The sequence below is a fragment of the Anolis sagrei genome, chromosome 5 (assembly GCF_037176765.1).
Source record: "Anolis sagrei isolate rAnoSag1 chromosome 5, rAnoSag1.mat, whole genome shotgun sequence".
Classification (NCBI taxonomy): domain Eukaryota; kingdom Metazoa; phylum Chordata; class Lepidosauria; order Squamata; family Dactyloidae; genus Anolis; species Anolis sagrei.
In genome coordinates, this window is record NC_090025.1 from 186,209,715 (window position 1) to 186,226,338 (window position 16,624).

Below are 16,624 nucleotides of genomic sequence, written 5' to 3' on the forward strand. Positions count from 1 at the left end.
ATGTCATGAGGTTTCATGGCAACTCATTAGTCAGTCATTAATAGCTCCTTCAGCAAGAGCTGTAAAAAACTGTCAACTTAAGGCAGTTGTGGAAATTTGACGTAGCTTCCTTCTTTTCATAAGCAAAGAGGTCACACAAAACTAGACAAGTAGGAAAATAAACCAATGTAGTCTCAGAAATAAAAACATAGTCTTCCAAAGGATTCAGAAGAGACTAAAATAAATGCAACTAGTTTGTTAGAAAGGCAATTATAGTTACCAGTATGTGGAACTCGGTTCACACTAGATTTTGTGTCAACCATTTGTTGTTTGTATTGGCTGGAATCACTGAGTTGTAGGTTTTTTTTGGGCTATATGGCCATGTTCTAGATTTGCTCCTGACGTTTTGCCTGTATCTATGGCAAGCATCCTCAGAAGTAGTGAGGTCTGTTGGAACTAGGAAAATGGGTTTATATATCTGTGGAAGGACCAGAGTGGGACAAAGGACTCTTGTCCTTAAATTAAAACAGCAGAACAGCAGGGGGGAAACAATCTGGGACATCCAATCACCTCTCAACAAAAGATTGCTCCAGTCACTTCCAGGCTATCAAATGCTAATCAAGGTGGTCAGTTGAAACATTCACACCTAGCTCCAGCAGACAAGAGTCCTTTGCCCCACCCTGGTCTTTCCACAGATATATAAACCCATTTTCCTAGTTCCAACAGACCTCACTACCTCGGAGGATGCTTGCCATAGATACAGGCAAAACGTCAGGAGAGAATGCCTCTAGAACATGGCCGTATAGTCCAAAAAAACCTACAACAACCCATTTGTTGTTTGTTTTTAAATCTAGATTTCAGGAAATCCCAGAAATATCATTTTTAAAAGACCTTCATTGTCAGTAATTGCAAAAAGTTTGCAAGATGCTTTAAATTGATGGAACAGCACTAACTTTTCATTTTCCCATCCTCTTTTTGGAACAGGTTCCAGAATCTTCTTTGGTCCCGGAAAGCATTTGTAGACAGTGTGAAAGTCTACAACCAGAGCTACATATATATGCCAGCCTTTTCCATGAAAGCAGGGACAGAGCCCTCTCTCCGGGTCTATTATACTCTAGCGGACGTTGGTGCCAAGCAAACGGTGATCTTTGCCAACCCAAACTTCCTGCGTGACATTGGAAAGTTTTGGAAGAGCAAAGGCATTCATGGGAAGCGGTTGTCAACGGGCCTCTTCCTGGTCAGCGCAGCCTTGGGTATGTGCGAAGAGGTAACCATTTATGGTTTTTGGCCTTTCTCGATGGACCTGCATGGAAACTTCATCAGTCATCATTATTACGATAACGTCTTGCCCGATTCAGGCTTCCATGCCATGCCGGAGGAATTTCTACAGCTGTGGTTCCTCCACAAAAGCGGGGTATTGCGAATGCAGCTGGAACGCTGTGAAGACTCTCTATTCCATCCTGCATCTTGAGAACTTCAGAGAAGGTCTGAAGGAGCTTGTTTCTTTCATGTGATACGGGGGGCAGAAAAACCCAATCTGGAAGAGGAGATGGAGAAAGAAATAGCCAAACCCAGAGTTGCATGTCCAGTAAGAAAATTGTGCCATTGACAACTTGAAGGTTCATTGAAGAATTAAGAGTCCTTACATGCCATGTTCCGTGAGTTCCTTGGTGGATATTATTCCATGAAATGACAGAATACAACTGAGTGATGTCAGGGTTGTAATGCAAGGGCATTTTAAGGTATTGGGATAGGGTTACAAAGGGCTTTCTGTGACAGTACTGAATATTCCATGTTCCTAAGATTCGAAGACTGATACCAATATGATTGGGAATATGTTTCTTTAGCGTGATTTCTTCCTTGGTTTCCAAAGCTGGATTTTGAAAGGTGCCTGCAACCACCCATTCCTATTTATTTCAGGACGCATCGAGCAAATAGCAGAACTGTGCCAATTTCTTCTCTCTCTTTTTTTTTAAGCAGAAACAAAAATAACGACGAGTTTCGGTTGCAAGGTCCTCTAGTCCTTGTAGCACGAACTGGAAAATGAGGTTTTTTAAAACAAAAATGTGAATGTTTTTTAGCGAAGTATTTATTTTTTATGAAACGGTTGCCCGGATTTTTTCCACATCGGCTTATTGCGGCAAAGTACAGTTTTTTGTTTGGTAGTCAGGGTTGCTTCTGGTCAAAAACTACCATGCATCCTTTCATGTGACATTGAACTAAGCCACAATTCTGAGCTGGCCTCAATATATCACAATATCATGATAAAAACAAAACAAAACAAAACAACCCTAGGTCATATGCTAGGGTTTTGTAGAAGCCGACTTGAGCCAATTTTGTGATGTTTGAAAGTTACATGCTGTTTATTTTAAGTGTGTTTCAACCTACATTCCTTTGTATTTGCAGAACGCTCCAAGAAGGTCAAACATTGCACTTTTCAAGCTCATGCATTCCACTGAATTTGGAAAAGTTTGTATCAAAAAGTAATTACTTACATCTACAGTTTCAAGCTGTCTTCGTTGGATTTATACCTCTATTTTTGAAGTTGCTCTTACCTTCTGCATTGTTCAGTGCATTCACTTTCCCAGCAGCTTGCATTACCGTAAAGGAAACTAAACCCATTGTATTGTCAAAGGCTTCCATGGTTGGAATCCCTGGGTTGTTATAAGTTTTTGGGGCTGTATGGCTATGTTCCAGAAGCATTCTCTCCTGACATTTCGCCTGCATCTATGGCAGGCATCCTCAGAGGATGCCTGCCATAGATGCAGGCAAAACATCAGGAGAAAATGCTTCTGGAACATGGCCATACAGCCCCAAAAACTTACAACAACCTAATAAACCCATTGTAGTTATACTCAAGAAAATGTGGCATTATCCCTTTCCCAAATTACTGTTGTACTGCAGCTTAGCTATGCCCTAATTGTTTTAAATAGAAACTAATTGTAGTTAACTTATTTGTAGCTGGTTATTGTTAATCCATCATCAAAAAGGATTTTGGGGAAAGAGCTATAGGTCAGGGAAATATCTTTTTTTTTGTTGTTGCAAGGAAATGGTTTCATATTAATTCGTGGTTGAATCCAAGGTTGAATTACTGAAGAGCTTCTATCAGACGATATGAGAATATGTATTGTCGAAGGCTGAAATCACTAGGTTGTTGTGAGTTTTTCGGGCTATATGGCCATGTTCCAGAAGCATTCTCTCCTGATGTTCTCTCCTTTCTATTCAACAAAGGATTCCCCCTGGCAGTAAGAAGGCAGACCTTGAAACCGCTAGGCCATTAAATGCTAATCAAGGTGGTCAATTGAAACATTCACATCTACCTCAAACAGACAAGAGTTCTTTCTCCCACCCTGGACATTCCACAGATACATAAACCCCATTTTCCTAGCTTCCAACAGACCTCACAACCTCTGAGGATGCCTGCCATAGATGCAGGCAAAACATCAGGAGAGAATGCTTCTGGAACTTGGCCATACAGCCCAGAAAACTCACAACAACCCAGTATGAGAATAGATGATTGGATTAACATAATTTTCCCTCCAAAAATGTTGGTTTTTCATGTGTTAACTGACTGATCTAAGTCAATGTTTTTGAACTATTTTCAGCTTAACCCCTATATGATTGCTCTCAATCCCCGTAAAACCTCTGAATTTTTCAGGTTAGTAAACTATAGCTTTGAATTGAATAAATGTGATGATAAGCTGTACACAAATATTGAATACCCATTAAATGCATTGATCAGCTGTGTAGACAACCACATCAAGAGTTCAACAAACTTTGCTTTATATGTGACATGAATTGAGAATAAGACAGTGCCAATAGCTTATTTCCAAGCTTGGGGAAGTTCATTCTTTGGACTACAAGTTCCAGGATCCCCTGGGCAGTGTGGTCAAGCTACATATGGGTCCAGTGTCAAATCTGGAGAGAAGAAACTCCAAATCCTTCTCCATCTTCTCCTCGGAAGTTTTTGATATCGACACATATCCCACCTTTTCATCAGATGCTGACATATTAATTGAATTTTCATTGAATATGTGTGTCTCACTGTAATGAAAACAAAGTATGCCTTTTTCCAATAGCGAAATTGCTGTTTTATTAATATGCAAATTCATGCAGTTAATTGACTCAGATTTGTGTAATTTTAATTTAAATTCCATAAATCTCTTTATAAATTACTGTTTTGCCAAATGGCACACATGCATGTTGCAGTAAGTGCCATTTTCATAGTTGGAGACGGTGCCATATTGAATGTTGCCACCAATGTCAAAGGGAAGGGGAATATATCTTCACAAATGACACCTATGATCTGTTTTTACAGATATTCAAGATGATGAAGAATAACTCATTAACATTTCTGTGTGTATTTTGAAAAAAATGTTGATCAAGGTTGCCTTTATGGCCAATTAAAATTGGTTTGGTCCAATCAATGAATTAAATGTTGGAGTGGAGATATTTATCTGTACTTGACACCCAATGATATTTGATTGTATCGTTTGTTAATTTGCAATATTGGATTACTGGTATCTTCAGAAAGTGATTTTTGTGGTTTCTGGTATTTTACGCTGAGGATGTAAACTATTTTGCCAAAATAAGACTTCTTCAGATCTTTATTTAGAATTCAAAATGCAAACTGTTCAAAGATATTTGCTTTCTTTTTAATCCAAGTCTTGGGAATGTCACCGTTTACAGCAGGCATGGGCAAACTTTGTCTCTCCAGATGTTTTGGATTTCAACTCCCACAATTCCTAACAACCTCAGGCCTTTTCCTTTCCCCACTCAGCCACTTAAGTCCAAAACACCTGGAGGGCCCAAGTTGCCCATGCGTGGTTGACAGTGACCAACAATGATGGACTTCTCTCAAGTTTGCCCACCAGAATGTTTCCTCATCTGTTGATGAATGCATTCAAACTATACTGTGATAACTCAAACTATCAGCATGATAACATAGTAAAGTTAGTTATGTTTTATTTTGCTGAATATCCTGTGAACAATGCCATTCTATAAAATATACTAGTTATTATCTGGAGAACTGGAAACAGGAGAGAAACTGTTTGCAACATGGCTCCTGTTAAGAGTGAGAGCAATGCTTTCTGCCTTAACTCTAAACTGATTCTTTTTTCCCATCATTAACACCCAAATCTAATTGGATATCTGGCTCCATCACAAAGCCATTTCAGAGTAATGTTCATGAACTATTGCTCGCACTCTGGACTGGGACTGGTGGCATGGTCCCATGCTATCACAACATACAAAGTCAGATCCCAGGTATACTGGAGTTATGCTTCCAAGGAGGCACAGTAAAATGGATATGAATAATGCTGGAGAAACAGCCGATAAAAATTGTCGGTACCAGTGAACTGAAGCAGAAAAGTCAGTGGTGGGAGACATTTCCCTTTCAAAATCTCAATTTTGTGTGTGTGTGTCAAAATTATCCCTGAAGAAGTTCAGAGCAGTATTATTACAGCTTGTATGGACAGTGTAACATGTTCCTTGGGAAATGTGGGTATAGACCAGCATTTCTCAACCTGGGATTCACAAGGTATCAGAAAGGTCACCAAAGACCATCAGAAAACAAAGTATTTTCTGTTGGTCATGGGAGTCCTATGTGGGAAGTTTGGCCCAATTCAATCATTGGTAGGGTTTAGACTGCTCTTTGATTGTAGGTGAACTATAAATCCCAGCAACTACAGTTCCCAAATGTCAAGATCTATTTTCCCCAAACTCCACCAATGTCCACATTTCGGCATATTGAGTATTTGTGCCAATTTTGGTCCAGATCCATCATTGTTTGAGTCCACCGTGCTTTCTGGATGTAGGTGAACTACAACTCCAGAACCCACGGTCAATGCCCACCAAACCCTTCTAGTGTTTTCTATTGGTCATGGGAGTTCTGTGTGCCAAGTTTGGTTCAATCATGGACTCCATCATTGGTGGAGTTCAAAATGCTGTTTGACTGTAGGTGAACTGTCAATCCCAGCAACTACAACTCTCAAATTTCAATATCAATCCCTCCCAACTTCTCCAGTATTCAAATTTAGGCGTATCGGGTATTTGTGCCAAATTTGGTCCAGTGAATGAAAATACATCCTGCATATCAGATATTTACATTAAGATTCATAACGGTAGCAACATTACACTTGTGAAGTAGCGACAAAAATATTTTTTTGGTTGGGGGTCACCACAACATGAGGAACTGTATTAAGGGGTTGCGGCATTAGGAAGGCTGAAAAACACTGGTATAGATAGAAAAACAAAGAGGCCATTTCACTCAAGCGGTATGGAGAATATTGCTAAGGAAAAGTATAACTCCATGTCTAAAGATATAAAATGTCAGTATTTGCAAATATTTATATCCTGTTGGTATATTTCCTAAGGATCATACGTTCCTTAGAACTTAGTCGGAGGTGATCCATGTGCTGGAACAGGCACATTGGTTCAATCCTTCTGATATTCTACTCCTTTGGAAAATGTGGATGTATGTTTCACATACTTTGATGCTTCTTCCACAGGCATAAACAGTCACGGTCAGTCAGAAATGTAGGTTTCAACCATGTCTCTTGGTGTGCTAGTTCCCAGGAATGGGGAGTCTTTGGTAGGGATGAGCACCCAGTCATATGATGAACTGTGTATTTGTATAAACCCGAGAGCATGCATTTAGGTGGTGATTGATAGAAAGAAGGATAGCTAGATAGATAACTAACTAAATAAATAAATGGATAGATAGTTGGGTATATATATATATTATGCATGCAGAAAATGCAGGCAACAGTCTTGAGGGTGTATTCGTATAGGATTAGATTTATCAGTTTTGCTCAAGGGTTCTGGTTGGAGAAGATGTGATAAATGAATGCCTGCAATGAATAAATAATATGAATAGATGTATATTGTTAAGGGAATGGTCCAAACATTTGGCATTCCTCTTTTTCCAGACTTGTTCTAAATGAAATAAGGTACCTATATTGCAATATACATATGTGGTCTTCACATTTGATGTGGTGCCGGTGTCTCTTACCTGAGTAGGAAAGATGCCCATGAAGTATTTAAGATAACTCTGAGTTATAGAACTAACTCAATATACCTGACAGCCAAACATTGAATAATGGGACTTCAACATGAAGTTCCATTTGGTTATTATTTTATGTGAGCTTTTCTGCCTGCAAGTGGTGGCTTTCAGGTGGTTTTCATGGGCACATTTGGCTTATAGATGAACTCAATACTGTTGACTTCAGCAAATGGTGGTTAGGTCATCTGAATAGGTTAGATCAGTGGTTTTCAACCTGTGGGTCCTTAGATGTTTTGGCCTTCATCTCTCAGAAATGCTAACAGCTGGTAAACTGGCTGGGATTTCTGGGAGTCGTAGGCCAAAACACTTGGTTGAGAACCACTGGGTTAGACTGAAATGTGAATTTCTTCCAGAATGAGGATTGCTCCCATTGGTGAAAGGGGATCATTTCTTTAGAAGAAGACTCCCTTTGCTGCAGGAAATTTCTTCTGGTGTAGGAAGGGAACATGTGGATATAAAGATCTCCACTAATTGCACAGAAAACTCCAACTTTTTCAATTTGAGTTGGGACCTCCTATCCTGCAACACAGGCAGATGTCCAAAACGAATTACCATATATACCCGAGCATAAGCCAACCCGATTGTAAGCCAAGGCACATAATTTTATCACAAAAAACTGGGAAAACTTATTGACTCGAGTATAAGCCTAGGGTGGGAAACACAGCAACTGCTGGTACATTTCAAAATGAAAATAGATACCAATAAAATTAAATTAATTGAATCATACAGTAGGAGACTCCGTATTATCCAACATTTTCATTTATCCAACGTTCTGCCAGCATGTTTATGTCTGATAAGCAAGACTCTACTGTATATATAGTAAGCAGGACATTGTCTTTTATGAAGCAGCCATGTGCTTTCAATTGTCACCCTTCAAGCTAATTGTGCATCTTAACTTGGAAGAGATTGCTGACTCCAGATTGAGATTGAGAAATGGTAGAATGGAAGAGGAAGAATGTGTTAGGTGGTGTCCTCTGGTGTCACCTAATAAAGATAAAACCATTCTGTCAAAAAGAAAAGAAAAGGTAAAAGCGGTTTGGAGTGATGGCCATGATTCTGTATTCCAGTTTGTGTAGTATAACTTTACTCATGTTTAATTACCTAGCCAAGGGCATACGCAGTGAGTTGTGGAGATGTATATTAGGACAGTGGCAGGAGTGTCCCAAAGATGTACTAAACTCACTTCATTGGCCCCTCTACATAAGGTCACGACAATACATTGTTGTGAGACTATGCAGTCCTCCTTTCTGTAGACACAAGTCCACGTATGTAGACATAAGTCTCATACTAAATTCCAGCCTACACATTATAGTGAACAAGGGAGGAAAAGGTCAGGTTTTTGACAGCTGTATGAAGCAGAAAAGTTATGTGGCTGAATACAGATAATGTTACAACACAGCAGGCAGGAAAGAGATGTGGCTTTGTGTGTTAAAAAAATTACCAGGTATTTTTGAAAAGTGTTAAGCCTAGTAGAACTCCCCTCTCTCCTCTCCCACCTGAAAAGCTTCAGTATTTCTTTTTCTCAGAGTTTTCAATGCTGTCTCCTTTTCAATAGACGCCCATGGCCTCTTCCCTTTTGATCATTCTGAGTCCAAGATGTTGTTAGAAAACTAAAACAGCCCTTGAGGGCTGCTCTTTAAAATTTACAAGGCCGGTGAAATGTGAAAAGAAAGAAAGAAATGTTGCAAGCTTATATAACGTTGTCCCTCTCACCGCTATCAACGGATTATGTAAGAATCATCATTTCAAGACAGTACTTAAAAGACCTACATTTCAATATTAGTCAGAAATGATGGTATTCTAGTAAACATAAAAGTTACCCATCTTCTTTTCTGTTACCCCCTTTTTCAATGTATTTGCTATGGCGACCTATTCTACGTGACACCTTTCAGACTACAACTCCCGTTGTCCACTCTAGATAGTTGGAGGATACCAGCTTTATGGAACAGGAAAGAAGACCAATTCATCAACATCAGCTTTGGCCATGATAGTGGACATCAATGTTAGATCCAGAGAAGAGTGGCCAAAATGCCATAGGTTTGGAAACTAAGTCCTGGGAGGAACAGTAGGGAGTATCTTCACTGGGAGAAGAAAAGACTGAGAGATTATTTGATAGCAATTTTTAAACATAGAATCATAGAATCAAAGAGTTGGAAGAGACCTCATGGGCCATCAAGTCCAACCACCTGCCAAGAAGCAGGAATATTGCATTCAAATCACCCCTGACAGATGGCCATCCAGGCTCTGTTTAAAAGCTTCCAAAGAAGGAGCCTCCACCACACTCCAGGGCAGAGAGTTCCACTGCTGAACAGCTCTCACAGTCAGGAAGTTCTTCCTCATGTTCAGATGGAATCTCCTCTCTTGTAGTTTGAAGCCATTGTTTCGCGTCCTAGTCTCCAGGGCAGCAGAAAACAAGCTTGCTCCCTCCTCCCTGTGGCTTCCTCTCACATATTTATACATGGCTATCATATCTCCTCTCATCCTTCTCTTCTTCAGGCTAAACATGCCCAGCTCCTTAAGCCACTCCTCATAGGGCTTGTTCTCCAGACCCTTGATCATTTTAGCCACCCTCGTCTGGACACATTCCAGCTTGTCAATATCTCTCTTGAATTGTGGTGCCCAGAATTGTCAGGCAGAAGATAAACCAAGTCTTGTTTTCTGCTCTCATACAAATTAATGGGATGGTCATTGCAAATAGAACAACAGGGCATACACATTGATGGGAATCAGATCACAATTGTTCACACATAATAATATACTTTAATAATATATTTTATTTATATTCCACCCTATCTTCCCAAGGGGGCTCAGGGCGGATTACAGTACACATTTATGGCAAATATTCAATGCCATTATACAATTAAAGACAGACACTACATAAACAGAGGTAAAGGCTTCCCATCATTTTCCATCTCCGGCATCTGGAGGCTGTGCTCGACTCCGGCCATGGTGGAGTGCAGTCGCTCCATCTTCCATGCTGAAGAGCTCTGTTGTTTTTTAGACGCTCTCCTGAATTGCCAGCATGTCTGCATGGGCACCTTTTATTACCTCGCCACCAAAGCGGTTCCTATTTATCTACTCACATTACTGTTTTTGAACTGCTAGTTGAGCAGGAGATGGACTGATGGTTGGGAGCTCACCCCAACCCAGGTTTGAACTGTCAACCTTTTGATTGCCAAGATTTTCTGCAGCTGGCAGTTTAACCTATTGTGTAAAGCCTGGTTTAAATAGTTTAAACATGTATTCAGTTCTTGTGGGTTTTTTTCGGGCTATATGGCCATGTTCTAGAGGCATTTCTCCTGACGTTTCGCCTGCATCTATGGCAGGCATCCTCAGAGGGTGAGGTCTGGAGCTGGGAAAAAGGGGGTTTAAACATGTATTGTCGAAGGCTTTCATGGCTGGGATCACTGGGTTGGTGTAGTTTTTTCGGGCTATATGGCCATGTTCTAGAAGCATTCTTTCCTGACGTTTCGCCTACATCTATGGTCTCACAACCTCAGAGGATGCTTGCCATAGATGCAGGCAAAACGTCAGGAGAGAATGCTTCTAGAACATGGCCGTATAGCCCGAAAAACCTACAACAACCCAGTTAAAACATGGTTTAAATATAAGATCCAAAACAGTATCTTTTACTTGGCTGATTTACTATTTCTGCAAGAACTATTCTGAAATGATTTCATAATGTTTGGATTTGCTTGGGCTTTGGCTAAGTTAAAGCAATCTCTCAGCAAATTGTGTTAAAAAACATCAAGCTTGCAAAAAGTAAACTCTCATCCAAGAACTGTTAATATCATAACATGTATTTTATATTGCATTTATTGAGCCAGGCTTGACTTCTTTGTCTTGATAACAACTTTATAAGGCAATTTATTTTTTTATTAATAGGGAAATAGTAAGGCAGGAGTGGCTCTATCTTAATCTAGTTAGAGTATTCCTTAACTCTTGTGTGGAAGCAGTTAGATCAGAGTCAACCATGATATAAACCAGGCCTAGGCAAACTTTGGTCCTCCAGGTGTTTTGGACTTCAACTCCCACAATTCCTAACAGCCGGTAGGCTGTTAGGAATTGTGGGAGTTGAAGTCCAAAACACCTGGAGGACCAAAGTTTGCCTATGCCTGATATAAACAAATGGAAAAATATTATAAAAGGTCATATTCTTCAGAAGGAGAGTGTGTCAGTCTGTCATAAGAGTACAATTTGCATGTGTATGTCAAATGTATGCGATTGCATGCGGTTATAAAATCATTGCATTCAGATCTGAGAGTTGTTCCTCAGATCTTTGTTTTGTGGATATAACAAAGGAAAAGGCAACTTGGAAAACATGATCTTCATTTTTTCTTACTTTACTTTCATTTTTCTGAAATTATTCTCCATACTAAATAATAATAATAATAATGGTAATTATAATACAATAATAAATTACAGGAAGGGGAGAGAGAGAACCAGGGTGTGCTGGTAATTATATCTATGAGGACATGCCCTTTTGGTTGGACATCGTCAGAATTTCTCAGAAGGTTGGTCATAGAATCATAGAATCATAGAATCAAAGAGTTGGAAGAGACCTCATGGGCCATCCAGTCCAACCCCCTGCCAAGAAGCAGGAATATTGCATTCAAATCACTCCTGACAGATGGCCATCCAGCCTCTGCTTAAAAGCTTCCAAAGAAGGAGCCTCCACCACACTCCGGGGCAGAGAGTTCCACTGCTGAACGGCTCTCACAGTCAGGAAGGTCTTCCTAATGTTCAGATGGAATCTCCTCTCAGTGGAAATTCCTACATTGGTTTCAAAAACCAAAAGGGAACTTCTGGCTTTTCAGATATTGAAGTAAACAACCCATCAAACTTCATTATTATCCAGGCTGGCTATGGCAGATCGGAATTTGACTTCCCTTATATCTTGAGAGACAGGTGATCCTGTCTGGATTTAAGACACAGAGTTATTGTAGGTTGTTTTTGAGACACACACACACATACATAAATACTTACGCATGTGCACACGCACACCATTTTGTCCCCAAAACTCAGATTACAAATAATGACAAATGCAATACAGATGAAACCTAGAAAATATAAACTTACTTACTTAGGCAATCCCTCGTTGGATGAGTAAGATGGTCTTCCATGATGGGTTTCCTTGTGGATTCGTAGGTGGCTGTGGAGCCTTATTCTTGACCTGCATCTTCTCCCACAGTAAAGGCATTGGTTTCCAGGTGGAAGGCGGTCCCGGTCAGGGTTGGCTTGACACGCCTTCCTCCTGGCATGTTTCTCTCTTTCACCCTCCACTCGTGCCTCCTCGAATTCTGCAGCACTGCTGGTCAAAGCTGACCTCCAGCTGGAGCGCTCAAGGGCCAGGGCTTCCCAGTTCTCAGTGTCTATGCCAGAGATTTTGAGGTTGGCTTTGAGGCCATCTTTAAATCTCTTTTCCTGTCCACCAACGTTCCGTTTTCCGTTCTTAAGTTCAGAGTAGAGCAGCTGCTTTGGGAGACGGTGGTCAGGCATCCGGACAACGTGGCCGGCCCAGCAAAGTTGATGGCAGAGGACCATTGCTTCAATGCTGGTGGTCTTTTCTTCTTCCACCACGCTGACATTTGTCCGCTTGTCTTCCCAAGAGATTTGCAGGATTTTCCGGAGGCAGCACTGATGGAATAATTCCAGGAGTTGCATGTGACGTCTGTAAACAGTCCACGTTTCTCATATAAACTTTCACATGGAATTAAAGCTATCATTAATTAGGGCCACGGTGACACAGTAAGTTAAACCACTAAGCTGTAGAACTTCTTGCCTTGAAGGTTGGTGGTTCGAATCCGTAGGATGGGATGAGGTCCTGCTGTTAGCCCCAGCTTCTGCCAACCTCGCAAAAGGCACCTCACTTTACAAGTGTTTGCCAGTCCCATGAGTTTTGTCTACACTGGCATGGGCAAACTTGGGCCCTCCAGGTGTTTTGGATTTCTATACCCACAATTGCAAATGTGAGTAGATCAATAGGTACCGCTTCGGCACCTATTGCAAATGTGAGTAGATAATAGGTACCGTTTTGGCGGGAAAGTAATGGCACTCCATGCAGTCATGCTGGCTTCATGACCGTGGAGGTGTCTATGGACAACGTTGGCTCTTTGGTTTAGAAATGGAGATGAGCACCAACCCCGGAGTCAGACTTGACTTGACTTAATGTCAAGGGGAAACCTTTAGAGCCACTCCTTTACCTTTACCTTTAAAACTATCATGACCATATATAAAACATGCAACAAAACAATAAAAATCACGACTCAACCATTGAATCCACCAGTTGGTCTTGGGCAAGTGGTGCTTTTTCAGCCTAAGAAGAAAACAAGACAATATGAATATATCTTACCAAGTAAACATTGAGATAAGGTTGATGTGAGTCAGAGCTGACTTGAAAGCATATAACGAAAAACAACAACATCACAACATAAAGAAATGACCACAAATTACTTAGGCAACAAGGTCCTCAAAACACAATGAAATCCTGAGATTCCAGGTCTCTCCTTAACATGCAAGCTTTACCAACTGGGTGATATGCCAAAGTGATGTGAATTCTTAATGGGAGATCTCTGATCCACCTTCCCTTTTGGTACGCCATAAGAGCTCTGCAGCCTGATTTGCAAACAACAGAAAATGTATTATCAGAGGATCACTTTACAAGGGTTTGCCAGTCCCATGAGTTTTGTCTACACCATCATGAGCAAACTTGGGCCCTCCAGGTGTTTGGATTTCAGTTCCCACTATTCCTAACAACCTACTGGCTGTTAGGAATTGTGGGAGTTGTAGTCCAAAACATCTGGAGGGCCAAAGTTTGCCCATGCCTGGACTACTCATTTCCCCACCAGATTTATATTAGACCACAGGGAGACGGGGCTAGCTTATCCCCTCTTGTGTTGTTTAGCCCACTGCTGTCCCATTATAGCTATTTTCTCCCGAGATATTATTTGTTTGTACTCACAGTCTTAGGGTACAAACAGCCAATTTGCGGGACTCTGCATGAATTCACCTTATATCATTTGGAATGGAACTGAAAGTTGCCTTTAAAGTACCATATCATTTAAGTTTGAGTTCAACCTCAATTGATTCCTTTCTAACATAGGCATCACTGTCATAGTCGTGTCTGTGTATCACAATTCTGCAGAAATGGCATAAATGTGTGTCACACTTCTGTTGTTAATTTAAGACAAGACAAATGATTCTAAATGCCCATCTGGCTGCAAAAATGTATTTCCAAGTCTGTGGGTCATGTTTGTTGGATACGACTTTTGGGGATGTGTGTGTACCCCTCGCTAGTCAGCATACATAAGACTTCAGCCTTAATTTTTTTTCCCCATTGCATTCAACAGACTATAAAAGTGCTCAACGTTCAGGCAGTTGTGCCCATCCTTTGTTGGTTTACACTCTTACAGATATTTGCATTTACCTTGCTTTCTTTGGCAATAAAACCAGTGTTTATGCTTTCTGTTCATTCTTGTGCCATTCTCCTTTAATGAATGCTTTCTGGTGAGCTGTCTTTTGTTGCTCTGCCCAAACAACATGTAAGGTGTCTGAAGCTAACCAAGATTGTGTTATTGTTCAGTGTACTTGTGATCTTCTCTGAGCGTATGGTCATAAAAACAAAGATGAGGAGCATGTGATCTTCAGGACGTTGTGAGTTCGCCATTCCCATAATCCCTTTCCACTTGTTTTGTGGGCAGGATGTAATGGGAGTTGAGGTCCAACACCATTTGGAGAGTCCCATGCCCCTCAAGAGACCATAAAGGTTTTGTATGAAATCTTTCAGACACAGTTTGTTCATGCACATGGAGAACAATGGACTGATGTTTTATACTTTCTACTTGTGGGTCCTTACACCTTGTTTCTTAATGCATTCAACTGAGAGAGACATACTTGTTGCTTTGTTCAAATGTCTGAAATGAAATGTTCTTGTTATTCATTATTATTTGGTGTTCATCGTCCAAACCAATAAAGAATTCTGTTTTCAAAAATGGAGGTCTTATTTTGGAATTGAATGTTTGGGGCATATGCATATTTATTTCTTTACAGCATTAATATTACACCCTTCTCACTCCAAAGGGGACTCAGCGCGGATCACAGAACACATACATGACAAACATTCAATGCCGTTAAACAGACAGGATAGAGGTAGATGTTGGCCTTTTTCCCAACTTCGGCGTTCTGGAGGTAGTGCTCGATTCTGTATACAGAGGGTGCTATCACTCCATCCTCTGTTTTTCTTACAGAGCTTGTTTGGGAGCCTTTTGCTGAGCCCACAGTATGAAGATTTCAATCTTGACCCTGATCTCAGATTCAACCATCTTGGATTTACCCCTAATCTCCACACATGCAGAGGAATGTCTAGAGTGGGCAAGTAGTGAACAATGCACCGCTAAACAATTGATTCAATGGGTCTATAATAGATGGGAGTGACTAAGAAGTATTAAGTCCAGGTCTACCATTTCTTATATTCCAACAATTGAAAATTAGCCAGGCCAGAACATTTTGATCTCCTGAGTTGATTGGATCAAGCCTTTGAGAAAGAACATTTGAGATCTTGTTGCTCTGAAACTTCCAAGTCTTTCCCAACTTGAGCCTTGTTTTATTGGCAAGATTTGTTCTTGCCTTTGCCCTGCTTTGAGGATGAGAGGGGGCGACCAGTGGGTCTGAGGCAGTGGTTCCCAAACCTTTTTTGACCAGGGACCACTTTGACCAGGGACCACTCTCCAACATTAGTACCAAAAGAGTTACAAATTAGTTTTTGGTGAACTTTAGATTTCGCTTGATTATTTGGGATGCCGATTCAGAAAATTGCATTGAATAGACCACATCAGCTCTAGTTTCTGATACAGAACATGCCATCCAGTAGTCGGCATCTGCTTGCCCACAGAAAACCATATTTAATAATCTAGAGCTGATGTGGTCTATCCAGTGCAATTTTCTGAATCATCACCCCAAATAACCTCAGAAACAGGCCTAAAAATTAAGACACCAAGGAAAAAAATTGGTTGGTCTGTGTTATTATCCATAGTAGTAACAGTGAGGCCACAGACCATATTATAGTTCTTGTGGACCACTGGTGGTCCACAGGCCACAGGTTGGGAACTAATGGTCTAAAGTCACCCAGTGGGTTTCCATAGCTGAGCAAAGATTCAAAGCCAGGTCTCCAGAGTCATAGGCCCCTTCTACAATGTCCTTATATCCCAGGATCTGATCCCAGGCTATTTGCTTTGAACTGGATTATATGTGTCTCCACTGCCAGATAATCTGGGATAAGAAGATAATCTGGGATTAGATCCTGGGATATAGGGCAGTGTGGAAGGGGCCATAGTCCGACACTCAAACCGTTACACCACACTGGATCTCAGCCTTGCTTCTTTCCATGTAGTTAAAATTGCTGTTGGTCGTTGTGTACATCTGGACTTCTTTCCATACACAGCTGAAACCCTTAATTCTTTCTCCCATTCTCTTCTGCACCAACCCCTAACCGATCCAGTAGTTTCAATACATTCTATAGGCTTCCTCTAGTATATTTTTTCTCTGAAAAAAAGAGAAAAATAGGACACACTAGAATACTGGATA

The 16,624-nt window shown here is 40.7% G+C and overlaps 1 protein-coding gene across 1 annotated transcript in view; it reads left to right on the forward strand.

Annotated features, from left to right (window-relative positions):
* Positions 1 to 15,033, forward strand: part of ST8SIA1 (ST8 alpha-N-acetyl-neuraminide alpha-2,8-sialyltransferase 1) — a 148,856-nt gene extending 133,823 nt beyond the window's left edge. The window contains exon 5 of the mRNA XM_060776535.2: positions 964 to 15,033. Coding sequence (XP_060632518.2) covers positions 964 to 1,450 — 487 coding nt within the window. The 3' untranslated portion in view covers positions 1,451 to 15,033. The remainder of the gene's footprint in view (positions 1 to 963) is intronic.
* The last annotated feature ends 1,591 nt before the right edge of the window (positions 15,034 to 16,624 follow it).